The following is a 25,494-nucleotide window of genomic DNA, read 5'->3' as shown; positions in this document are numbered from 1 at the left end:
TACAAGGTGGGTAGTACCTGAGGAATAACAGCTAAGGTTGACCTCTGGCCTCCATAGGCACAAACATCCACCTGCACGTGCGTGCACATGCACACACACACCCCCCCCTTAAAATATACCAATGAAAAATAATGAAGTATTCTTCAAGGGAGAAATCATGACTAAGTAAATAAACCATTTGCTAACCCATAAACTTTGTTTTTCTTAAATATTTGAGATGGTCTCTTGAGGCTGTCCTGGAACTTACTCTGTAGACCAATCTAGCCTTGAACTCACAGAGATCCACCAGTGCTGGGATTAAAGGCATGTGTCACCATGCCTGGTTTCTATAAAACTTTAGGACATGGGGGCTGGAGAGATGGCTTAGAGGTTGAGAGCACTGACTGCTCTTCCAGAGGTCCTGAGTTAAATTCCCAGCACCCACATGGTGGCTCACAACCATCTGTAATGAGATCTGGCACCCTCTTCTATATACATAATAATTAAATCTTTAAAAAAAAAAAAAACCTTTAGGACAGTCAATGCTTCAAATATTTGATCAAGTGGCTGGGGTAGGGTAGGGTGGACCAGTGGTCGAATGCTTGCTTAGCATATGAATGGCCCTAGGTTTGAACCCCAGCACCACAACCAAGTAAAACAAAGCAAAAATCTAATCACAATTTGATAGAGATAGCCCATTCCCAGGGCCTCTGCTATGCTGCTACTACTACCTTGGGGGCAGGAGGCAGATTTGGAGGGTGAGCTCTGGCTTAGGAGTTACTTAGGGGAGGCCTGATTGATTTTGGACGTCCAAGACAGTTGTCTCTGGCACACACGTTTCCTTGAAAGTTAACTGAACAAAGTAAGGCAAATACAACAGAGGCAGAGAACATCTTTCCTGGCCCCCAGCTGGGCATCACTGGCCAGCCTGCTCCTGACTTCATAGGGGGCAAAGGCGAATCCTGGAGAGTCTCTGCAGACTCACTGGTACAGGACACCATCATCTTGCCTCTGACCACAGCTGCTGTGTTTCCTCTGAGTCTAGTTTGTGGGAAAGCTTCAGGGCCTTTGAAACCATAATTAAAACGACACGCCCAAGTCTGAAGACAGGTGTTTTCAACCTAAGGATGATGGTCGTGGCTTCCATCCAGTTCTCGAAGAGGATCTGGACCCAGATGAAATCCAGATCCTCCATTCCACCCAGTGTGTTTATACTCGGTGGGAAACATGAGATACGGCAGCTCTACCTGAAATTCTTGCTCCAGTTTCTTCTCTATCCACTCCGTCACATGAACCAAAGTCACTTCTCTCTCTCCAAGCTTTGGCCGAGCTTTCAGCTCCACGTACGGTGGCTTCCGGAAACCATACCTTTTTGAAGAAGACAGTAACCACATTTGAGAACATTTGGCAAGCACTGGCACCACAGACCGCTCACTGGCACCACAGATCGCTCACTGGCACCACAGACCGCTCACTGGCACCACTGACCGCTCACTGGCACCACATACCGCTCACTGGCACCACTGACCGCTCACTGGCACCACTGACCGCTCACTGGCACCACAGACCGCTCACTGGCACCACTGACCGCTCACTGGCACCCCGGACCGCTCACTGGCACAGGGTTCGTCACTCAAATGCTCTCCAGTTCTGAACCGCCCCATACCTACTCAGCACAGCAAGTGTGAGCTCTGAACACCGATGTTTGCTGGACGTTTCGGGGCTCTGATGGAGTCTGACCAGTACTGACAATGGAGGAGAGCCTAGAGACACTGCAGAAGGCCAGGAACTGGGCATTGCCTTTTGGGTTTTGATTACCCTAAAATGGCAATAACTTTTTTCTTTTTTTCAAGACAGTTTCTCTGTGTAACAGTCTTACCTGTTCTGGAACTCACTTGGTAGTCCAGGCTGGCTTTTAACTCACAGAGATCTGTCTGCCTCTGCCTCCCAAGTGCTGGGATAAAAGGCGTGCGCCACCACTGCTTGGCTCTTTCTTTGTATTTTTAATAGAAGATATGCTCATTACAAAAGCCAACATGTGTGTGTGTGTGTATGTATGTATATACATATATTTTTTTTCAAAACTTTTGACAAATACAGTCTTCTTCTGAATGCCATCCCCGAGAGATGGCACTCTCCTAAGTATACGCAGCAGAGAATGTCGACAGACTGCTTTTTCTCACAGTCTTGTTATGAAGGCCAGGCTGGCTCAGAACTCTCAGAATCCTCCTTTGTCTCCCGAGTGCTACAGTCACAGGCGTGTGCTACCTCAAGCTGTTGTGTCGTGCTCTTTATGCCTTCCCACCAGAGCAGACTGGCACTCAGATATATTGGCAAAGTGTCCAGACAATTGGAGTGTGGTGGCACACACTTGTAATCCCAGCACTTAGGAGGCTGAGGCAGGAAGATCCCAGTTTGAAGATCAAAGACCCTGACTAAAAACAGGGGACAGAGAAGTCTACTCCCTGATGTGATTCTATTCTGTGAGTCTGTCCTGAGGAAAAATGGCAGTTATCTCTGTCCAGCTTCCCTCACACCAGAGTATGTGCCTCCTCCATCTCAGGAAGTTCGATGGACATGGACATGAGCCACAACTATCTCGTCAGCTGTGAAGGCCGACGAAGACGATCACTTTAAGGAAGATAATGATGAAAGTGAGCATCAGTCACCATGACAACCATCCATTCAGGGCTGGGCGAAGCACACAGAGGCAATGGATTAGGAAGACAGTCCACTCAAAGCGACACAGGCAACCGTGAAAAGGTCTGTGCGACCAAGTTCCCCCTGGGGGCTTTGAAGTGACACCAGCTGTGGTCTCCAGGCTGAACTGTGGTTCAGGGCCTGTGTACATCAGTGGACAGCACCAAGTAGCTGTAGAGGGAGACACAGAGTCAGAAGACGAGGAGGAGGATGTCAAACTCTTACGTATGTATACAAAGTGATCTGCCCCTGGAAGTGGGAACAAGGGTCCACAGGAAAAGTGAGACTTGATGAAGATGACAACAGTGATGGAGAGGAGGAGGAGGAAGAGGAGGCAACTGAAGAAAAACCTCCAGGGAAGAATTTGAATGAGATCCTCCAGCCAAAAAACACACAAAAATCAAACCAGAATGGAAAAAAAGACTTAAAACCATCAACACCAAGATCAAGAGGCTAAGAATCCTTCAAAAAAACAGGGGGAAAATTCCTAAAACACCAAAAGGACCTAGTTCTGTAGAAGACATAAAAGTAAATTCGGTAAGTATAGAAAAAGGTGGATCTCTCCCCAAAGTGGAAGGCAAGTTCACCGAGCCTGAGAAGAATGGCTTCCAGATGACTGACCAGGAGCCTCCTTGAGACCCCTGGCAGAAGAGAAAGTCTCTTTAAGAAAACAGTTTAAGGGGCTGAAGAGATGACTCAGCAGTTAAGGGCAGTGGCTGATCTTCTAGAGGACCCGGGTTCAATTCTTAGCACCCACAAGCAGCTCACAACTGTCTATGACTCCAGTTCCAGGGGACCTGGAACCCTCACACAGACATTATGTAGGCAAAACACTAATGCACATGAAATAAAAATAAATAACTTATTTTTAAAAATGGCTTATGGTAGGCTGTTGTGGCCCATGCCTTTAATCCCAGCACTCAGGAGGCAGAAACAGGCGGATCTCTGTCAGTTTGAGACCAGCCTGGTCTACAGAGTGAGTTCCAGGACAGCCAGGGCTACACAGTGAAACCCTGCCTGGAAAAACAATAAATAAATAAATAAATAAATATTTAAAATAAATAAATAAATAAATAAATAAAATGATTTAAACAGCTTGAAATCTCCCACCTTATTCACTTATGTAGCAGTTGATATCTGGCTGTCGTTCTATAAGGAGATTTCCCCATTATGCCTGACAAATGCTGTCCAGGTTCCATTGCCAAGAATGTGTTATCTAAAATTCCTGTTCAGTTTTCAAGGATGGAACTCTATTCTCTATTTGGTTGTAACTATCAATGGAATGTTATGATCAGACATAGTCGTAGTGGTGGCCAGACATGGGAATGCTGGGGAGACAAAAATATATGTGTGAGCCGGGCGGTGGTGGCACACACCTTTGATCCCAGCACTTGGGAAGCAGAGGCAAGAGGATCTCCAAGTTGAGACCAGCCTAATCTACAGAGAGAGTTCCAGGACAGCCAAGGCTACACCGAGAAAACCTGTCTCAAAAAAACAAAACAAAATATAACAAAAAAAGAAAAAAGAAAAAGAAAAAATATATACATGTGAAATAAACTCAGTATTTTAATAAAGTTAAAAAAAAGTCTAGACAAGACAGAGTGTTATCAAACTATCTAAAACTTGAATGTCATTGACAATGTTATAGAAACACTGTAAAAACATCAAATTGCTAGAATGTTCCTATTGTATCTGTTGTGGCTATGTTTTTGTGGTGTGAAGGATGGAACCAAGGGCCCTGAACATGCCAAGCAAGTTTTCTAACGCAGATGACCCGCTCTACTAAAATTCAGCAGTTAAATTTGTAATAGCCAGAACCTGGAAACAACCTAGATGCCCATCAACTGAAGAATGGATTAAGAAAATGTGGTACATATACACAATGGAGTACTACTCAGCAGAGAAAAACAATGACAGCATGAAATTTGCAGGCAAATGGATGGAACTAGAAAATATCATCCTGAGTGAGGAAACCCAAACCCAGAAGGACAAACATGGTATGTACTCACTCATAAGTGGATACTAGATATAAAGCAAAGAACAATTAGACTGCAACCCACAGAACCAGGGAGGCTATATAACAGGGGGGACCCTAGGATGACTGTGGCTTATAATAAGTTTTGGTCTTAATTACTGGGCAAGCCTCAATCAAACATTTCACTATTAGGATAAGAATTTATATTGTATCAAGCTGATAATAGAAAAATAAATAAATTTAAAAAACCTCAGCAGTTAAGAAATGTATCAACTCTATTTCAGAATAAGCTTTTCAATGTTTGGAAGACTGTTCAGTAAGATATTTAGCAGTGTCTATTTCTGGAGTATATGGGTATGGGCTTCTTTTTTTCTTATTTAAAAAAGTTAACATTGTGTGTGTGTGTGTGTGTGTGTGTGTGTGTGTGTGTGTACACAAAGCTATGGGAATGCTGCTGTGACACCTGCGTGTGAAGCTCAGGGGACAACCTGCAGGAGTCAGTTCTCTCCTTCCACCTTGTGGGTCCCAGGGATGGCGTTCAAGCTATCATCTTGTTGCTCCTCCTCTTACTGACATTCACTTAAAACAAACAACAACAACAACAACAACAACAACAAAATAGTATAGGAACTAGAGATTACTGACTGCTCTGCCAGAGGACCTAGATTCAATTCCCAGCACCCACATGGTGGCTCACAACTGTCTGTAACTCCAGCTCCAGGGGATCCAACTGCCTCTTCTGGCCTCCTTGAGCAATATACATACATACATACCTACATACATACATACATACATTCAGGTACTTGCACGTACACATAAAACAAAACTAACAAGTCTTTAAAAAAAAAAAAGTAATGCTGGGCGATGGTGGTGCACATCTTTAATCCCAGCACTCAGGAGGCAGAGGCAGACAGATCATTGTGAGTTCCAGGCCAGCCTGGTCTACAGAGAGTTCCAGGACAGGCACCAAAACAACACAGAGAAACCCTGTCTAGTAAATCAAGCCAAACCAAACCAAACAACAAAAAACATCTACAAAGTCATTTTTGATTTTGCTGGGAACACTAGCATTGGTATTGCTAACATTCCCACTCAGCCTGCTGCACACCAAGAGGATGTGTAGCACACTGGTCCATGCTATGTTGGATTGCAGAGCTGTATTTTCATCACGAGTGCCATTTACAATGTGGTGAGAGCTCTGAGCTCTTATTCTCTCACCATGTACACTATGACTATTTTATAGGACGCAGAATAACAATTTTAAATGGAGATTCACAGACAGAGATGCTGGGCCTGTGAATAATTTATTCATCAATTTTAAACTGTGGCTTAGGCACTGTAAACCCCACCCCCAAGCCAAATGCTGAAATCCTGGGGAGTGTGCCAGCCATGGTCTGTATCTTCAGCATTCCCCAGGTGATAGGACCACTCAGAACCTCCTCCTCAGACAGCCTCCTGCCACCAATGCCCAGTGCACACACCAGCCTCCCAACCCAACACCAAGGCCTCACTCACTCACTCACTCACTCAGGGAGTGGCTCCTCACTGCCCGGACTAAATGTCAAGAAGAGGCTGTGAGAGGACTAAACCAGTGGTGTGGGTCCAACCCAGGCTAAGCAGAGATGAGGGCTGGCTACAAAGTGCAGGGATTATTATCAGTGGATGAGTCAAGCTTTAGAGAAAGGAGGACCAAGGGCAGAACCTCGAATTCACCCTAACTTTCCCTGACATATGAAGACCATCATAAATGTACATGAGACAGTCATGGAAGAAAATACAGCCATTAATGACTGACACTTGAGTCTAATGGAAACAGTGTGAAGTGCTCTTGTCCCGAGGTTAAGTAGTTTGGGACTTTTAGCGTCACATGGTGATGGAGGGCATCACTTGGGGCATCTGCATACCATATGCGGTCGGTCGGGGGTGGTGGAATGTTGACCGCCAAGGTCCCTCGACATTCTTGCACTTCCACGGTTAGCAGCAGGGGTGTATTAGAGACTTCTTCAATCTTCTTCTTGATGAACTCTGTCTCCGTTGCTTTTTGGAAATATTTTGACTTGGTAATTTTATCAACAAACCTCATAATTTTACTTGTTCGATGACCTCCAACATACCTTCAAACAAAGAATGCAAAGGTGTGTTAGCGTGTGTGGGGGTGGGGTGGGGGTGGGGAGGTGTGTCTGAGAACAGCCTGTGGAGGGGAGTTTCGAGGGATCAAATTCAGGCTGTCAGCCTCAGTGGCAAGCGTCTTCACCTGCGGAGCGTGGACTAACACAAGCCTGTGACTGCACTCGCCTCCCATAGCTGATCCATTGCAACACTATGCGTACTTTGGACAGGTCACTGTTTGAGGAGGACCGTCCTGTCTGTGTACACAGGACGTTTAGCCGCCTCTTTGGCCTCTGAGGATTAGATGGCAAGAACATTCTCCATCAACATAATCAAACACTAGCTCCTGTGGGGGCTAAACTACCCTTGGTTGAGAACTACTACTTTAGAGAAGGAATACAGGTTAGACGGAACGGAACATTCTGGCTGCACAGTGGACATCCGGACAGTCACCTCCTCAGAGAAGGAGGCTCCTTCATACCACTCGGAGACTCAGCATGAGTCCTTGTCCTGCTGGGAACCTTCCAGTCTCTAGACAGCCCACAGAAAGCCGTCCTGCACGGACAGACAACACGGCAGGGACTAACGGACGATCGTTAGGTGGTGTCACACCCATTTTGAGGGCCAGGCAGCTTATCAAAGGGCTTAGAATTCTCACCTCTTCCTTTTAAGGTTTAGAACTTAAGGGGAAAGCTGCATCGAGTGGATAGGCAGGCAAGCCAAGAAAAGCAGCATTTGCCTAGGGTCCCTGAGTGGTTTCAGACATCGTGGACAGTGTGTGTAGAGGGCTACCTGTGTGTTTGGGGGTGGGAGCTGCTGAGCCCGGGACCTGGCACATGCTGGATGAGCACTCCACAACCACGTTTCAGCTCTAGCCCTACACAACAGGGCTAGAGGTACCTAGGAGGTACCAACTGCGCTGTGCAGACATCTGCGCTCTCTTCTCACCTTCCGAGCAATCTCACAGAGAGCAGGTTGCTGTTCGCTTACAAGTTTCTGAATCACCTGATGCTGCACTCTAACGTGTCTTCACCTCCTTTTGAATAATTTACAGAAAGGTGCTTGACACACTCTGACCATCACACTGTCCAAGGAACAGGCACAGAGAGCACCCAGATGAAGTTCACGACCCAGAAGAGCAGCTAAGACATCTACAGTCTCAAAATTCACCAAAGAAATAACCCAAGCAGCTCAGCTCCACAGAAGCGCAGCAAGAAGCTCAGGCTGTGGTGTGCACGGGTCCCTTCTCTCTGTGGCCACCAGGGGGAGGTGACGCGCAGTTTGCATCCTCTGAAGACCCAGGATGCAATTCTACTGACAAGCCTGTCCTTCAAAGTCTCTGATATTTACTTACACTGCAAGACAAAGCCCAAGTCTCTCCTCTTAGGATGCTGATGCTGAAACCTTTTACTCTGTGCAGGAAGAAGCTTGGAGAGGAGAGAAAAGACTGGTTGCCTCCTGGCTGCTTCCCTTAGCCTCTGGAGCCCCCGAAGCCCCATCTACTCACCCTTCAGCCCCGGGCAGCAGCTGTTTGTCTCCAGCACTGGGCTCTGGTGCATCATCTTCCTCAGAGGAGCCGGCACTGGAGGATTCTTCATCACTGTCGGCCAGGCAGTATACCCTGGGCCTGCAACTGAACAGGGAGAAAGTCATCGTCGGTGAATGCATGCGCACGCACGCACGCACGCACGCACACACTCATGCACGCTCAATAGAGAGTTAAGGAGGAACTTCTGTCACATGTTGTCAATGTCACTAAGAAAGAATCCAAGAGTTCTTGGATTGGCTGCTCGCTCAGGAAACTCCGGCGTCAAGTCCCCTGACAGGACTGCAGAGGACTTGAGTCCACTGCAGTTGATTTTGAGCATGCACCAAAGAGACAGGTGGTGGAGTGTGATGGAGGACATAAAATGCAGGAGCCAAGGGTGGGGGGTGTGAATGGAAAGAATGGATCGTTAGCAGGGGTTACGATGGCAGCTTAATGCTGGGGGCATGACTGTCCCTTACCACGGATGAGGTGCACAGGCAAGTCCCTTTCTCTGGCTTAATTACCCCTCCAATTAGTTTTGACTGGACTCCTTCCTTGTGAGATTAGATCTATTACCCCGCCCCTGCTCCATAGCCTGGGGGGAGTGGTCACAGAGAAAGTGCAAAGCCACAAGTCTCAGGGACTCAAGAAAGCACCTGCCATGAGAACTCGGGGAATTTTCTAGAACAACACAAATTTAAAGGCCAGGCTTTTCAGTCCCCTTAGAGAACACTGCCTTTCACTAAACTCTTTAGGGTTCTGGAGGGGTGGGGCTTGAAGGATCACCAGCAGAGCTGTGGGATCAAGGTTCCCTCCTGAGGTGCTTTCTGACCTACCCAAGGTGGCTACTTCCTCATGCCATTTCTAGCTGGGCCCATCTCTAGAGCTCGGGGTCTTGGCTGGGCATGAAATGAACGAAGGCGAAAACAGTCTCTGAGCACTATTGAGCCACCAATGCCACTAAAGACAGCCTATCTTGCTGACCAGGGCAAACCACGCAGGCAGGAAAGGCAGGCAGCGCAGCTTAGATCAGCCTCCCCGCTGCTGCTGTCCTCCTGGACACCTCCTAGGGCCACTAGAAGTCCACCGGGGTAACTGTCTCCGGATTAATGGGGGTCAAGGGCAGAGCACACAGCTGCATGCATGAGACAGCCAGGTTGAGCCTCTCACCCTGAAACAGGAGCTGGCTGTAAGCAGATCCCACCAGAGTCCTCCCAGGCAGGGCCCTCGGATCCTGCTCACCCTGGCTCTGGAATGGAGCCAGAGCTGTGCCGACACACTGGACTTCCATATTGAAGGGGACTACCCTGGAGCACCTGCTCCCCATTTCCTGTTACAGGCCGGGCTAGTCCAGAAGTACGTCTATGCCCTCACTGCTCACAGAGCTGTTTTGGAGGTCCTGTAAGACCTCCTCAAAGAGCATGCTCTTGGGTTTCAAATTGACGTAGCAAATGCGATTCTTAAAAAACTGAACTGGGTTTTTAGGTAAGAAGAGTCAGAAATGTAAATTGCCAGAAATTCCACAACTGTCCTATTTCTCTGTCAGTTACACAGCAGTGCTCTCTGGCTCCCGAGCCTCGTGCTGTGAGGTATGGAAGCTGGCCCAACAGCACAGGGCAGGTCCTTATCCACACACAGCACAAAGGGCCGCCTGCAGCATCTGGGATCATAGTGAGATTGCTGAGCCACGGTCCCTCATGTCCCCACCACCGTGTACCACCTGGCACCTCCACCCCCTGGGTAGGAGATGCCGAAGGGTGAGCGCTGCATTGAGCTCTTGGGTTCCAGGACAAACCCTCTGCAGGAGAGAGAGCAAGCTGCATTCTGTGTTTTCATGTGAGTAGTTCAGATAATGCGGCATGGGCTGTAGTGTATCAGATGCTGTGGATTCTGATTTTGACCAAGTGGGCCCCCTCAACATCCAAAATGGGAGTTGTATCATGTGGAACCCAGAACAAATTAAGCCTGTGACTGTTTGGCTCATAGGCAGCTTTATATCTAAATGTACATTTTATGCTTTCAACCTTACGATGTTATCAAGAATTTTAGAGAGACACGCTACACATCCTCATAAAAGATGTGTAAGATGTGAGACGCTACTGGCTTTAAACACACCTCAGAATTCTGGACGAGCATTCTACCCTCTCAGAGAGCCACTGAACAAGCTCATTCCGGTCACAATGTCAAAACCATCTGAGATACATGCTTGCAGTCAGGCACAAGAGAAAGTACATTATTTTATCATGGATTCTGTCTTGGACCAAATTTTCTTCTTTCTTTTGAGATAGGGTCTCACTCTGTGGAACTCACTATGTAGCCCAGGTTGACTTCAAATTCAGGGTAAGTCTCCTGCCTCAGCCTCTCAAGTGTTGGGATTGCCAGCATGAACCACCACACCTGGCTTAAATGTTTTATTTCTTGTTCGAAAATCACTATCACTTCTGGCAATTTCCAGCAGTCTTAATCTGCTCTCCCCCTCACCCCCTCTACCCCCTTCTCTCCCCTCCCCTCCGCTCCCCTCCCCTGAACATATGTCTGTGTGCTATGCATGTGCAGTGCCTGCAGAGGCCAGAAGAGGGCAAGAGGGCCTTAGAATTGGAGCTACAGATGGTTGTGAGCCTCTTCTGTGGGTGCTGGGACTTGAACTCTGGTCCTTTGGAAGAACAGCAGTGCTCTTACAGCTGAGCCATCTCTCCAGCCCCACTCCAGTAGTTTCTGAAAGCACCTGCAGAGCAGGCTGACTTGCTACCATGTTGGAACAGTTAGAAGAATGACCCCGACTCCAGAGGCAGTTCTACAAGGTGACCCTAAGAAATGCTTCAGTGAAGAGTAAATACGCAGATTCAACAGCTCTGGGAGAGGACCTCACTCTGAAGAATGCACTAATTTTTTCTTATTTATAAGAAACCAGTCCCATGCATTAGCCGTGTGCGTCCATGCATGCAGACACACACATCCAGGACAAGGCTGAATCATGGTATACTAGGTCCCAGGAACATCAGGGGCCTAGGGGCTGGGAGACAGCAGTGTGGGGCAAGAAGGGGCTGCCTGGTGCAGCTGCACACTGGCCCAAGGGACACCAAGCACACTGCAAAAACACCCACTGCCCAGTTACAGCAGCATCTGTCATGGAGGACGCACCCTTTCTGACTCGTTTAAAGCCCTTTTCAGGTTCTTTCCTACAGTTTAGATGCTCAGCACCTACCACCTCCTCCTCCATAGTGCTGGGGATTGAGCCTAGGATTTCACATATGCTAAGCAAGTACTCTTCCACTGAGCTACACTCCCAGCCCGTGAAGACCATTTTGACTGCTCCAAAGTGACTTCACTCCAGTCTGTGACAAGAAGACATGCTGCTTGAAGAAGGAAAAGCTTAAAAGATAAATGCCCACAAATGGACAGTGGGCAAGCTTTTCAAAGGGAAACAACTTCAGACTAAAGCAACCTAGATTTCAACTTCTCCATCTTGCCCTCTGGGTACCACTATAGCAAACTTCCCGTCAGGCTAACCAGCATCACTGTAGCTCGAGGGGGGACTGAACAAAGCGGGGAGATGCAGTCAAGGCCCTGCCAAGGCTGGGCAGGTGGAGCGAACCAGTGCACGGCGTGAGGCCTGGACAGGTGGAGGTGGCTAAAGGGAAGAGCTGGAGGAAGAGGCTGCTGTGGGCCGCTGCACAGTCCACCCTAGGCTGTTCAGTATTAAGGACGACCCCAGCACTTAACAGCAGCCACCACATGGGCTGACTTCTGTCTCTCCTCTCCTCAGCCCCACCGTGGCTGCATATGCTCACAGCTGAGGAACTGAGGAAGCTGCTTCTGGAGCTGGGCTCTGGAATCCTGCATGGGCTTTCAGGGGCTCTTGATGCTTCTAGAAACTCTAGAGCCAAACAATGCCCATGGAAACATTTTCTGAAATAAAGAAAGGGCTTGGAGTCCTCAGCTTCCCCAAGGGTCCATTTCTCAGGCCCCTTTCCTCACAAAGCATGGCTTTTAGATTGTATTTTTCTTTGCATTGAAAAGTAAGGAAGTCAATAACATATTAATGTATAATTTAGCATCTTCACAACAAGAAGATAGACATTTCATACAGGATTCTTCTATGAAAAGATGGATTCAGAAATACATTCTACCATGAAAGCCACATTACCAAAGAAAGGGAGTCTTTTCAGTCAGTCTAAAGCAGTATGACATCTTATGATGAGCCAGTTTGTAGATGTAAACCAGTGCCAAGACAGCCAGATGAGTATCAGTCACTGTGGAGTGTCTGAATGGCAAGACTCTGACCAAAAGCAATCTGCTGCCCACCTGATGTACATGACTCACCTTCCCAACAGAGCCCCGAAGTCCTATGTGGGGTACAGCTATTTCCAGGAAGATCCCTTACTCAAATGCTTATGATCAAAGATTGCTCTGACCCAGTCCCATTTATTAGATACAATTAAAAACTAAAAATAGTGCTGGAGATCAAACCCAGGGCCTGGCACATGCTAGGCAACTGTGCTCCCACTGAGTCACATTCCTAGCCCGGGAGACCTCACTTTCAGACTGCTTCTGCCCATGGTGTTTTTACAACTCTGTCACAAGGCCAGACTGGCAGTGCTCGGGGTCAGAGTGGCTGGGACAGCAGGACAAGAAGCTGGTCTGACTACAGGCTAGATCAGGGAGACTCTGTCAGGACAGCCATGGCCCCTGCTCTGCTCTCGGCCTTCCCGAGCCCTTGGACTGGGCCTTCGTGTCTGGGAACATGATGAAAAGACATTTTCTTGTGGCTTCAGATGGGACCAAATCAGGCTCAGCACTCACAGGGTATGGAATGCCACACGGGGAGTTGATGAATACCACTCACCAGAAAATACAAATCCACAGATTGCCGAATCCAAATACATTTTAACAAATAGCAGAAAATGAAAGGAAAATAGCAGGTTAGATTGCAATCCAGCAGGTGCAGGAACATTTCAACACAAAGCCTGGCTAAGTCAAGATAATCTAAGCAAAAGAATGTTCTTGAAGACACAACTCAACTTCCTTGGTCTACCAGTCCTATCGACCTAAAAAGGGTCGATCAGCTGTAACTAGGCAAAAACATCCAAGAGCCAGAGCCTTGTATACACACAGTCTGCAGAGTAGTTCCCTGTGGCAGCCCTGGCCCTGTGGTTCAGTCCCTGCAGAGGGATTAGGGGCTGCAGATGGGAGACCACATCTTTTAACTAATACTATCATTTAGATGTGGAGCCAGAACAGTGACCTTTAAGGTGTTTGAGAATCTGGCATTATAGGGGAACAAAAATCAGGCTCCATTAATTACCTCACAATTCTGGAATTTCTAAATCAGATTAACTCTGGGTAACAGATGTACTATCTACAAAGAGAAGAATTTACTAAGCAAATCAATATTGTATTATTTCGGGAAAATGCTTCTCAAAACACTCACAGAGTATCCTCTTAGCTGCCCAAATCAACCATCTCGTTATAAATAATTCTGACCTGGTGATTAAAGTGGGAGATTCCCCAGGGGGCCTTAATCGGCTCGCATAGTTCTGCCTGTGGCTGGAAGCCAAAGCAGCTTTCAGAGTAAGGATTGGGTTCACAGAACAGTTTATGCCTAGAGGCGTCTGTCCTGCTTGTCTGCACCAGCGATACTTCCTGGGTAATTGAGACAGTGTCACCCCTGGCAGTGCTGACACCAACAGGCGCTGGGTGTAAAGCTCGCTCTGATCATCAGAAGTGCTGACCCTGAGCCTGCTGTCCATGCAGGGGCTCCCACACCCCACCTGCTTCTCACGGGCTGCAGGGAGAGGCTGGTCCCCCAAGGTTGGTTAGTAAATTCATATATGGCCCCTTACCCTTCTTTGCCAATTTCTCCAACCTTCAGGGCTTCAACAAGAGGCTCTTTACCTAGTTTGGTCAAGTTCATTTTGGTCTCGAGAGTCATCAGAAAGGACCCGTTGTAAGACATTTCCAAATCGATCCAGAGTCCTAGAGAAACAGAAAAAAAAAGGGGGGGGGGTTCGTTTGGTTTGGTTGCCTCCCAACAAATATGAGTCTAAACTAGAGTATCAAAACTTATATTTGGGGGGCTGGAGAGATGGTTTGGCAGTTAAGAGCACTGGCTGCTCTTCCAGAGGACCCAAGTTCAATTCCCAGCACCCACATGGTGGTTCACAACCATCTATAATGTGATCTGATGCCCTCTTCTGTCATGCAGGCACACATACAGGTAGAGCACTCATATACACAAGATACATAAATCTTTTTTTAAAAAAAACTTGCATTTCCATGACTAGAAAGACAGTTCAATGGTGAAGAGCACTTACTGCTCTTGCAGAGGAACCAAGTTCAGTTCCCAGCACCCAAATGATGATCATTATGCAACTGCATTTCAGGAGATCTGACACCTCCTTCTGACGTCTGAGGGCACCAGGCATGCATGTGGTACATATACATACATGTAGGCAAAACTCATACCCCTAAATCTTTCGACACTCGTAAGTTGTCATTAAAGTAAAGTCTACATGTGACTTGGACTGCCCACAGATGTGTGAAGTGGATGAGGGCGCTCTGCCCTCACTATATACGAGGAGAGACTGTGGCGGTTTGCATGCTGGGCAGTGGCAGGCATGGCAGCCCCCTCTGGGGGTCACAGTGAATTCAGTGTCCATGTAGCACTGCAAGGACCCCTCCCCCACCCCAGCTTCTCCTCCTCACAGAAGAACCAGACACCCCGAAGGAAATGGCCTGATCACAGTATTGCCAGGATGGGTGGCTGAGGTGCAGCTGTTTGCGTTGTGAGGATGCTTTACTGTGAGCTGAATGATGCCATGAGGCAGCTTCCATGATTTGGTCATCAATGGGCTGGGGCTTTGCAGTAATGTAGCTGTTTGGGGGTCACTCACACTCCTGTAAGCTCCCTCACCTGTGCCCAATAAGCTGAGATGGCTCAGCAGGTAAAGGTCCCCTGCCACCAGGCATATGACTTGAGGTGGATTACATGGCATGGTAAAGGGAGAGAACTGACTTCTACAAATTGTCCTCCAAACTCATGCACACGGCCCACGCCATCCTACCCTCCTCTCTGCAAACAATAAATAATAAATGTTTGGCAAACTAGTTTAAAAACAGTAAAACAAACAAACAAATAAAGCACAATAAACTCGGGTCTCTCTCTCTCTCTCTCTCTCTCTCTCTCTCTCTCTCTCTCTCTCTCTCTCTCTCACACACACACACACACACACACACACACACACACCACACACACACACACACCAACAAAATGTTAGGTATTTTTTTGTAAGATTTATTTTATTAGTGTAAGTGTTTTGCATACATGTATGTATGTGTACCATGTGCGTGCCTGGTATCAGAAGAGGTCAGAAGAAGACATTCGGAGCCCCTGGAACTGGCATTATGGATGATTGTGAGCCACTATGTAAGTGCTGGGAACTGAACCCAGGTCCTCTGCAAGAGCAACAAGCGCTCTTGACCACCGAGTCAGTCTCCAGCCCCCAAATTTTTATATTTTTAGTACCCTTTTGTTTCAGGAAATTACAGAGCATTAGAAACAAAAGGATTCCAGGAGTAGCTAGGTAAGGGTGGGGAACTACTTGGCATGAGTTAAAGATCTTATCGTCAGAAGGATATTATTGCCAATGAGCTCCTATTCAATTTCACCAGGATGGCCACTGGACCAGTGTCTACAGTATACACACATTGTCACCACCCTGTGTCACCAGAGGAGGGGATGGCCTGGCAGGTAAAGCTACATGAGATGTTTTTCACTCTCAGAGCTCCATAAGACCTCATGGATTTTTAATTAAAATGTGATCCTTTAAGTGGCTATTTACATGTTAATAAACTTTTATAGATCCTCCTAAGACAACTGACAATATGCAAACAGAATCAAGAAATTAATCTCAAACCATTCTTCATACATGGCGGCACTGTCGGTCGATTGGAGTAAACAGCCCTCCCCCATGAGGCCAGCCCCCTAGGTAAAAGCATTGTCCAATCTTCCCAAGTACTAATGGTGCAATTCTTCACTAACGGTGGGATAATTCCCACTTAGTTTTCAACAAATGCTTCCTGTTACTGAACACGATTATTTTCCTCGGATGACTTGATTTAATTAAGTGGCACACAGGTCAGGTGTGATTATCTTCTTTGTGGGGGAAAAACTGCTTCTTTCTAGCTTACATTAAGCAGTTAAAAACTCTTCAGTTAGCTTACTCTTAAAAATACTGTAACTGTGGGAACTAAATGTTCATATCTACTCAGTAAAGACGTTCAGTTCTTAATCATTTCCAGGAGGACGGATTAGTGCAAAGAGCTACATATGAATTTTAACTCAATATAAAAAGAAAGACAGTAATTTCGTTTGGAAACCCTAACCAGGTTTCCAAATAATATTAATGACATGCATTGCCTTTGAAGGCTGTCATATTATAGGCACCAAAACTTTACTTCTTCTAAAATGAGGTTTTGTTGTCCTCCACCCCCCAAATTCATTGGGGGTGGGTGGGTGGGAGTTGTGAAGGAGTGGGCATCTGGATCCCCTGGAGCTGAGTTTTAAGTGGGTGACTGTGAGCCACCCAACATGGGTAATGGAATTCAAACTCAAGTCGTCTGGAAGAGACCCATGTATAAGGGAATCAGATTTCCTGGGACTGAAGTGATGGGCATCTGTGAGCCACCCAATGTGGGTACTGGGAACTGAAGTGCTCTTAACCAAAAGTCATTTCTCTAGTCCCTTGCTATCTTGTTTTTATTTTTTATTTATTTATTTATTTTTTAAACCAAAACAAACAAAAAACCAAACTAAGTACTGTGGGCACAGGCTGGTTCAGACACCAGCCACCATGGGATCTGCCTCTCACCCACCAGGAAGGCCAAGGGAAAAAAGCTGAGAGGCCAATCACATGGACTAGGGCTCGAGTTTCACTGCAAGTCTCTTGACCTTTTACAGCACTCTCACCTACACCAAGGGGCTGTACCATCTTTTTAGAGAGGACTGTGTGCAGCCAGCAGCCAGCACACCCTGGGCATCTTTTGTTCTGGCTGCAGCTGCTACAGGGACGCTGTTTACACAGTAAAGTGCTCCCTTACAAGCATGAGGGAGGACCTGACTGTTTCCCAAGCACTCAGGTAAAGCCAGATAACGGCCTGTAATTGCAGTGCTGGGAGGTGGGCCCTTCCCTGAAGCCCATCTAGTCAAATTGGTGAGTTCCAGATTCAACGAGACCCAGTGTTTAAACAATAAGATGGAGGGGAAGTATTTGAGGAAGATACATGACATCAGCCTCCGGACTCCACATCCATGTTATGCACACACATGCACACATGCGCAGAATAAAGATGGCCACCAGGTATGGCGACATACATCTGTAATCCTAGCACTAGGGAGGCGGAGGCAGAGGCAGAAGAAATATCCTTGGCTACACAGTGAGTTTAGGGCAGCCTGAGCTACATGAAACCCTGTCTCAAAAAATCAGGAAAAAGGAGGAGGAAGAGAAGGAGGAGAAGGAGAAGGGGAAGAGGAGGTGGAGGAGGAAGAGGAGGAGGGAGGAGGAGGAGAAGGAGAAGAGGTGGGGGAGGAGGAGAAGAGGAGGGGGAAGAAGAAGAGGAGGGGGAGGAGGAAGAAGGGGAGGAGGGAGGAGAAGAGGAGGGGGAAGAAGAGGAGGGGAGGAAGAAGAGGGGGAGGAGGAAGAAGGGGAGGAGGGAGGAGGAGAAGAGGAGGGGGAAGAAGAGGGGGAGGAGGAAAAGGGGGAGGAGGGAGGAGTAGAAGAGGAGGGGGAGGAAGAAGAGGAGGAGGAGGGGAAGAGGAGATGAAAGAGGAGAAGAGGAGATGGAGGAGGAGAAAGATGGCCTCAATCAGTTGGTAGAGTTCAACCCAGACCACAATGTACAGTGGTAACAAATACCCATGACTGCATGTCCCCAGAGGCAAGGGGATAGCAACCAGAATGGAGGTCTGTGGGTTTGTTTGCTGTCACCCATTTCTCCTTAGTAAACCCCATGGCCTTGGTAACTGCCCCACCATGGCCACCGAGAGCACGTGGGCTCACACAGCAGCCCTGTCTTTTTACTTGACTCTGGGGCTGTGTAAACAGGGCTCCTGCTGCTTGGAAAGGGTTCTAGCTGCGTTTCTATTGCTGTCCCAACACCCTGACATAAAGCAAGGAAGAGAAGGTTTATTTGGCTTGTAATTCCAGGCTGCAGTCCATCACTGCAGGGAAGCCAGGGTGGGAACTGACAGCACCACACCCACAGTTGGGGCAGAGAGACAGCATGCGTGCGTATCCTTGCTTGCTCAGTTACTACTGAGCTAGCTTTCTCAATTCTTTTTTTTTTTTTTTAAGATTTATTTATTTATGTATCTAATGTATATGAGTGATCTACTTGCATGTATGTTTGCATGACAGAATATGGCACCAGATCTCATTACAGATGGTTGTGAGCCACCATGTGGGTGCTGGGAATTGAACTCAGGACCTCTGGAAGAGCAGCCAGTGCTCTTAACCGCTGAGCCATCTCTCCAGCTCCACTTTCTCTATTCTTACACAGTCCAGGGAAAACAGTGCCACCCACGTTCAGGGTGGGTTTTCCTACTTCAATCAACAATCAAGGGACCCCCAACAGATGTGCCACAGGCAAACCTGATAGAGACAATTCCTCATTAAGACTCTCCCTAGTTGATAATTACAACAGCCCACAAGGTATCAGGGTTCTAAGACCCTTGCTTATGGAGCTGGCCTCAAGCCCCTGTCCGATGTCCCCTGTCCTTTAACCATGGTGGCCTGGTTCTCCCTCCGAAAGTGAACACCTGGATCTAGGGAACAAAACTTGAAAAGGAGCATTTGATCATGGGTTGAATGCTGTGAAACAATCTTTGTACACTATAAATATGTACTGCTCTCATTGCTAATAAAAAAGTTGGCTGATGGCTAGGATTTTCGGGGCATAGAGAATGCTGGGAAGAAGGAGGGTGGAGTCAGAGAAGCCAAAGAGATGGAAAGAAAGCAGGACATGCAGGAGCCTCGGGCAGCACACAGATTAATAGAGATGGGTTAATTTAAGTTGTAAGAGTTAGTTAGTAATGAGCCTGAGCTATCAACCCAGCATTTATAATTAATAATAAGTCTCTGAGTGGTTATTTGGGAAGTGGCTGGTGGAACAGAGCTGATCACAGTCCCGACAAAAAACTCCACCTACAGTTGGATGTTGGGGTTACTCGGCTCCAGACCCCCCCAATGACTGTTTTGCTCCTGTCAAGCAGACTGGTGCCATATGCTCTCAGACCCCAGGGAAGCTGCAATTCCTTGAACCTGGATGCGCCTTGGGTAACATCTCTGTAGCTCTTCCTACCTTACAACTGTTCTCACATAACGCTCTGTCTTGTCAAAGCTGACAATCTAAATCTCAATCTCACTCTCTCCCTAAAAAAACTTTTTCAGAAGGAGCTAGAGAGATGGCTCAGTGGTTAAGAGCACTGGCTGTTCTTCTAGAGGACCCAGGTTCAATTACCAACACCCACATGGTGGCTCACAACTGCCTGTAACTCCAGTTCCAAGAGGATCTGATGCCCTCTTCTGACCTCTGTGGGAATTGCATGCCCATTGTGTTTATACATGTAGTCAAAATATCCATAAACATAAATTAAAATATGTGTATGAGAGTTTGATTGCATGCATGTTTGTACACCATATGTGTGCATGTCATCTGTGGCGCAGAAGAAGGTATTGGATCCTGGACAACTTGAGTTACAGACAGTTGTGAGCCATCATGTGGATGCTGGGAATTGAACCCTGGTCCTCTGCAAAAGTAGCATGCATTTTAACCACTAAGCCACCACTCCAGCTCCTTTCTCTCTGTTTTTGAGAAAGAGTCTCACTCTGTAGCACAGCCTGGACTGGGACTCACTATGTACCCCAAATTATCTTTGAACTCAGGGTGATCCTCCTGGCTCCTGGCAGTCTCCAAGTGCTGAGACCACAAGCCTGGGCCACTGCACCCGGCTGCAAACTGCTTTTTCTTCCCACTGCCATCTAGACCTCCATCCTAAACTTCCCAGAAGCAGTGTCAAGGGCAACAATAGCAGTAGTAAAAAAACAACAACAAAAACAATGGGTGCTGTTTAAATGGCCTTCTGTGTGTGTCCTCAAGGCAGGCAGGTGCTATCAGAGCCTAGTGTGGGAGGTGAGGAAGCAAAGAGGTCGGCGAACTTGCCTGAGGCTCTGGGTTTATGAGCTCAGCTACCTCACTCTAGGGATGGCACTAAAAACTACATTCTGCATGCTGAGTGGCAGACTGGCATGGTGTAGTATGTCAGCAATCCCAGAGGCAGAGGCAGACAGGAGGATTGCTGCATGTTTGAGGCCAGCCTGGCCTACATAACAAGTTCTAGACCAGCCGGGGCCACAAAGAGAGATCCTATCTTAAAATTTTAAAAGTGTATGGCTAAGGCAGGATAATTCAAGCAGCCTGAGTAGCCTGTGTGAACCAGAAGAGATTTTCTTTCTTTCTTTTCTTAATGTTTTCTTTAGTTATTTTTATTATTTTATGTGCACGGGTATTTTGCCTGTATGCATGTCTGCGTACCCATGTGCATTCAGGGCCCACTGAGTTCAGAAGAGGACATTGGGTCCCCTGGAACTGGAGTCAGACTGGGTCCTCTGGAAGAGCAGCAAGTGCTCTTATGAGCCATCTTTCCAGCCCCCAGGAGGTGCCTCTATTAAAGAGGTGCCTCTATTAAAGCTTCAGCTTGCCTGCGTGTTCCAGGTGATCGAGCTCTCATTTTCACCTGTGGTCGGCTTTAGCCAGTCACCCCAGCTTTTAGTTTCCCTAAAAGGAAAGGTTCTCCTGAGAGCAATGGAATCCAAAACTCCAAACTCACACGGTCACACGCTGCATGATGACTTTTGGTCAATAGTGGACCACATACAGGACAGCAATCCCATGACAGTCTATCACTTAGTAGCATGACTGCCACCTAAGTTTGGGTTAAGCAGACTCTATTGCTTGCACACTGTGGAAAGCAATCAATCACAGTTACACGAACATGCCATTGTTACTGAAAGGCACCTAAGTGCATCCCTTCTTGTTGATTTCTGCTTTACCATCATACAGGCATCCTTCAAAAGCTTGGAAAAGCCTGATTTGGTCAAATTCAAATAACCCCACAGGCCTTTCGTCTTTTTTGTTCCTTTCTTTGGTAATGTTTTCTCCCTGTTACACAAGCAGGCAGATCTCTACCCTTTGCCCTGAAAGGAGTTAAGTAAGCTTTAAATGGATTAAAACCAGCAAGGCTTTGATCTGCAGAGTTGAAATGTCTCACTCCCCAGCTCCAGGAGAAAAACAAAAACAAAACAGGAAAGAAGCCCCAGACTTAGGTCTCCAATTAACCTCCCAGGCTGACCAAAGCAGTCGCGACTGCTGTGCAGCTCAAAGCCAGAGGGACACTCTTGGATGCTGTGGAGCCTGCTGAGTCCTGTGGCCTTCCCTTAGACATTTCTATTAATCCAGGAAAGGGCAGTGTTGAGATCTGAGAAGCTGGGAACATGTGAGAAACCCCAACAGGCGTCTACAGCATTTACTTTTAAAAGCCCAGCTCTCAGAAAGTTGGTACTAGCTTGTAATTTACAGCTTGTTACGAGTCAGTTCCTCAAGAGACAGAGAGCGAAAGGCAGCAGAGAGGCCGTGGGTCAGAGGAGGACCCTGCACTTGTACAGTGATGGGGTGAGGATCTCAGTCACACAGCTAACGTAAGTGGTGGCACACCTTTTAATACTGTGTACCATACTGTATCAAAAGGGTAGGGACCGAACAAACAGCCTTGTGCCAGGTCAGAACAAGTGCACTACTTTCAGAGTCTAAATCGCTTCTAGCTTTATTCTGTGTACCTGACCAATCCCAGCAGGACCCAGATTGATTGAGGTGCAGACAGAATTGAGGGGTGACAGGTGATCTCTACATGCAGGAACCAGGTGGATTTGTGTGTCTTTCTCCAAGATCAGTGTGTGTGCCCTGCCAGCTCAAACTTGCTAGAGGGATGAACAAAGCTGTTGAGTGTAATCATAGAACACCTTCTTCATAGTGTGTAACAGCTATGATTCACTAAATATTCAAAAATAACGACTTCACTAAATGTGATCGACAGCCATAAAGATAGCTGTTCTATATCTCATAAATTCTACAAAGTATTGACTTCAAAACACATGTCGTCCTCCCAGAAAGCTGTATTCACTGCCCACTGCTCTGCTCCTGGGCCACCTTGGGAATAATGTTAAACATGGTTCAAGGGAAAGAGGGTCCTTGACAACGGACACCAAAACCATGAGCTGAGCAGGCACAGTGGCACCGTAATCTCAGCCTTGGAAGGCTGAGGCTGGAGGATAGACAGTTTGTTCAGTTGGGCTACCTAGCAAAACCCTATCTCAGAAAGAAAGGGAGGGAGGGAGAGAGGGAGGGAGGGAGGGAGGGAGGACTGGTGGGCTTTCCCTGTGTGCCAAAAGCTCTTTCTGCCCAGCAGGCTCAGTTATCTTTTGTGTCTCACTTAATTCTTGCATACTGTATCTTCCCTGTTGATGCCCTTTGAAGCTACCCGTTATAAAACACATAGAAATCTGTGAACATCCTCATTATTCTATTTATATTCCTTCACATTCTGATCAGTTCTTTTTTCTCTCCATCCACAGGAGTAGGCATAAATATTGTATCCGTGGCATGCCTAAAACCTCAAGCCCGAGAGCTGTGCTCCAGCAGACAGACTTGCTCCTGAAATACTGCCTTTGAATATGTGTCCTCATCTTTCAAATCCTCAAGACCCCCAGAGTGTAAGGAAGATAAAGATGCATGACATGAAGGTCAAACATCTTACAGCTTAGAAGGTGTGACAGGTGAGGCTGGGATGTGATAAGTGGAGACAGCAGCTTCTCTCGGAGTCAAAGCCAGGACAGATGGGCACGTGGGGCCCATGAGAAGAGAGGGAAGCTAAAACCTAGCTCACCACTTCATACCCTGGCACAAAAGCTCGGGCCCCATCAACTGGCTTGAGGTGTCTTGGGCTGGAAAAGACCCTGAAACAGTCTAGTGGACTAGAGATAGGAGAAGGAACCTAGATCCATCATCAGTCAGTTTCCTACTGTGTCTGTGAGAAACACAAGTCACTTGGAGGATGTAGTGGTGCATGTGTTTGTGTCTGTGTTAGGGAGGCTAAGGCAGGAAGATCATGAGTTCAAAGACACACTGGACTACAGAGTGAGGTTTGAGAGCAGCCTGAGCTACACAGCAGGACTAGCTCAACAACAATGAAATAACAATAAAATCAAAGCAAAACAAAACAAAAATGGCTGGTGAGATGGCCCAGTAGGCAAATGGTCTTGTCATGCAAGATTAAAGATCTAAGTTTAAGCCCCGGAACCCATTTAAAGGTAATGGAGAGAACCAATTTCATACAGTTAGTTGTCCTCTGACCTTAACATGCACATCCCTTGCCTGCCCTCCAATTTCTCCAACCCCCAACACGTGCACGCACACACGTGCGCACACACGCACACACGCGCACACACACACACACACACACACAAATTTTTAAAAACTAAACAAAGAATAAGAACAAAACCCACACTCCACATGAAATAGGATGTTTAGAATTCAGCTTCTTCTAAGCACAAGCCTTGGTGTCAAAACTAAAGCGAGAGAACATTTCAACACCCTCATATCAGCTCCTCTCTAATTAAGAGTTACCTTGGTGATCAACATAAGGCTTGAAGGCCTGAAGGATTTTTGGCACAGCCACACCCATGTCAAGTTCTGTCAGTGTTAGCTCATTCATAAAGTAGGGGAGCTAGAGAAAAGAAACAAACAGTGAATGAGACACATTAGAAAGCTGGTAGCCACACTAAGGTCAGCCAGAGTTCCACACACTGTCTGAGGAGAGAGTAGGTAAGGGGTTGGGTCACATCTTTATGTACAAACCACAGAGGTAGAAAGAAGTGAGCAGACAAATGCTATACTCTCATAAAGCAGGAACCTGGACAGAGGAGTGTGGACTTGGTCAGGGATGGTCATCTAAGGAGGTGAGGAGGCATCCATAAGGAGTGGCGAGTGGCATTTGACCTTCGACCTTCTAGGTGGAGGACACATAGGTGGTAAGGAGGAGGAATGGAGAGTAAGAAATTGCTACATTTCTGACAGGCAAATTTACCACAAGGTTAAAAATAACTGGGAAAACCAAAACTAAAGCCCAAACCCCAATCCACATCCCCTAACGTTGGGCCGCCTATTTCTGTCTTCCTCCATGCATCCGCACTCCACCTGCTCCAAAAGTGCAAGTCTGTATGACTGTGCCCATGGAGCCAGTGTCCACGCTCACTAGCTTCAGGTTGTACATGTCACCAGGGTACACCAGTGGCCGGGGAGGGACGATGCAAGGAGAAATGTTAGCATCTGTCTTCACCCTCCAGTGGGGTCTGGTCTCCCTCAAGACAGGCAGCTCTCCCCTCTCAGCTCTCCTGCCAGAGGACTGGTAAACCACTCTCCACCTTTGCCCCTTGGGGGGGGGGCGCACAGCTCCCCACCTTTGCTGGCCCAGGCAGCCTGCAGTCTCCTCTTGGGTTTCTGCATCTCCTCTGGCTACTCATCTGAGTGTGCCATCTTGTTCCCACTGGGTCTGACTAATCCCAACTCCTCCATCAGCAGGAATTCATCAAGAGGAAAAGATGTAAGAGGACCGCTGTCCTTCTCAGAAATCCCTAAGTCACCCCAAGATCACACCACGAACTTAATGAACTTATCTATACTTCCTCTGGCTGAATTTTATTTCCTTAATCTGCAGGTCATTTGTTTTTTAGTGTAAGAGTGTTCTCTCTCTCTCTCCCTCCCTCCCTCCCTCCCTCTCTCTCTCTCTCTCAATCTCAATGTAACCCTGGTTGGCCTGAACTCACAGAGATTTGCCTGTGTCTGGCATCCAGTGCTGGATCCAAAGGCATGTGCCACCTCACCCAGCTTAGCCTAATTTAAATGAAGAATTCAGTATTTTCTCCAAACAGCTAGTTATCAATCTCCACCTATTCACTGAGCCACCAACCAATATTTACCTGTCCTGCCCCCGTTAACTCCCAGACCCTCCCACCACACTGGGGTCTGCACTGCAATGTTTTCTGCCAGCATCAAACTTTAGACTACTCTTCTTTCTGTCTTTGGTTTTTGT

The 25,494-nt window shown here is 47.2% G+C and overlaps 1 protein-coding gene and 1 pseudogene across 3 annotated transcripts in view; one reads left to right on the top strand and one right to left on the bottom strand.

Moving 5' to 3' along the window:
• Tex2 (testis expressed 2) overlaps window positions 1-25,494 on the bottom strand; it is a 121,107-nt gene that overhangs the window by 3,087 nt on the left and 92,526 nt on the right. For 2 of the 3 annotated variants that reach the window (XM_028865195.2, XM_037201217.1), the window contains exons 7-11: window positions 24,030-24,129; window positions 14,135-14,267; window positions 8,271-8,396; window positions 6,559-6,768; window positions 1,227-1,347 (exon numbers count right to left, since the gene is read on the bottom strand). In XM_028865195.2, coding sequence (XP_028721028.1) covers window positions 1,227-1,347; window positions 6,559-6,768; window positions 8,271-8,396; window positions 14,135-14,267; window positions 24,030-24,129 — 690 coding nt within the window. The remainder of the gene's footprint in view (window positions 1-1,226; window positions 1,348-6,558; window positions 6,769-8,270; window positions 8,397-14,134; window positions 14,268-24,029; window positions 24,130-25,494) is intronic. The other variant, XM_028865196.2, reaches the window with a different exon arrangement.
• Window positions 2,499-3,732, top strand: LOC114690419 (annotated as a pseudogene).

This window comes from Peromyscus leucopus, chromosome 8b (genome assembly GCF_004664715.2).
Source record: "Peromyscus leucopus breed LL Stock chromosome 8b, UCI_PerLeu_2.1, whole genome shotgun sequence".
Lineage (NCBI taxonomy): Eukaryota > Metazoa > Chordata > Mammalia > Rodentia > Cricetidae > Peromyscus > Peromyscus leucopus.
This window is presented reverse-complemented; position numbering and strand designations above follow the sequence as displayed.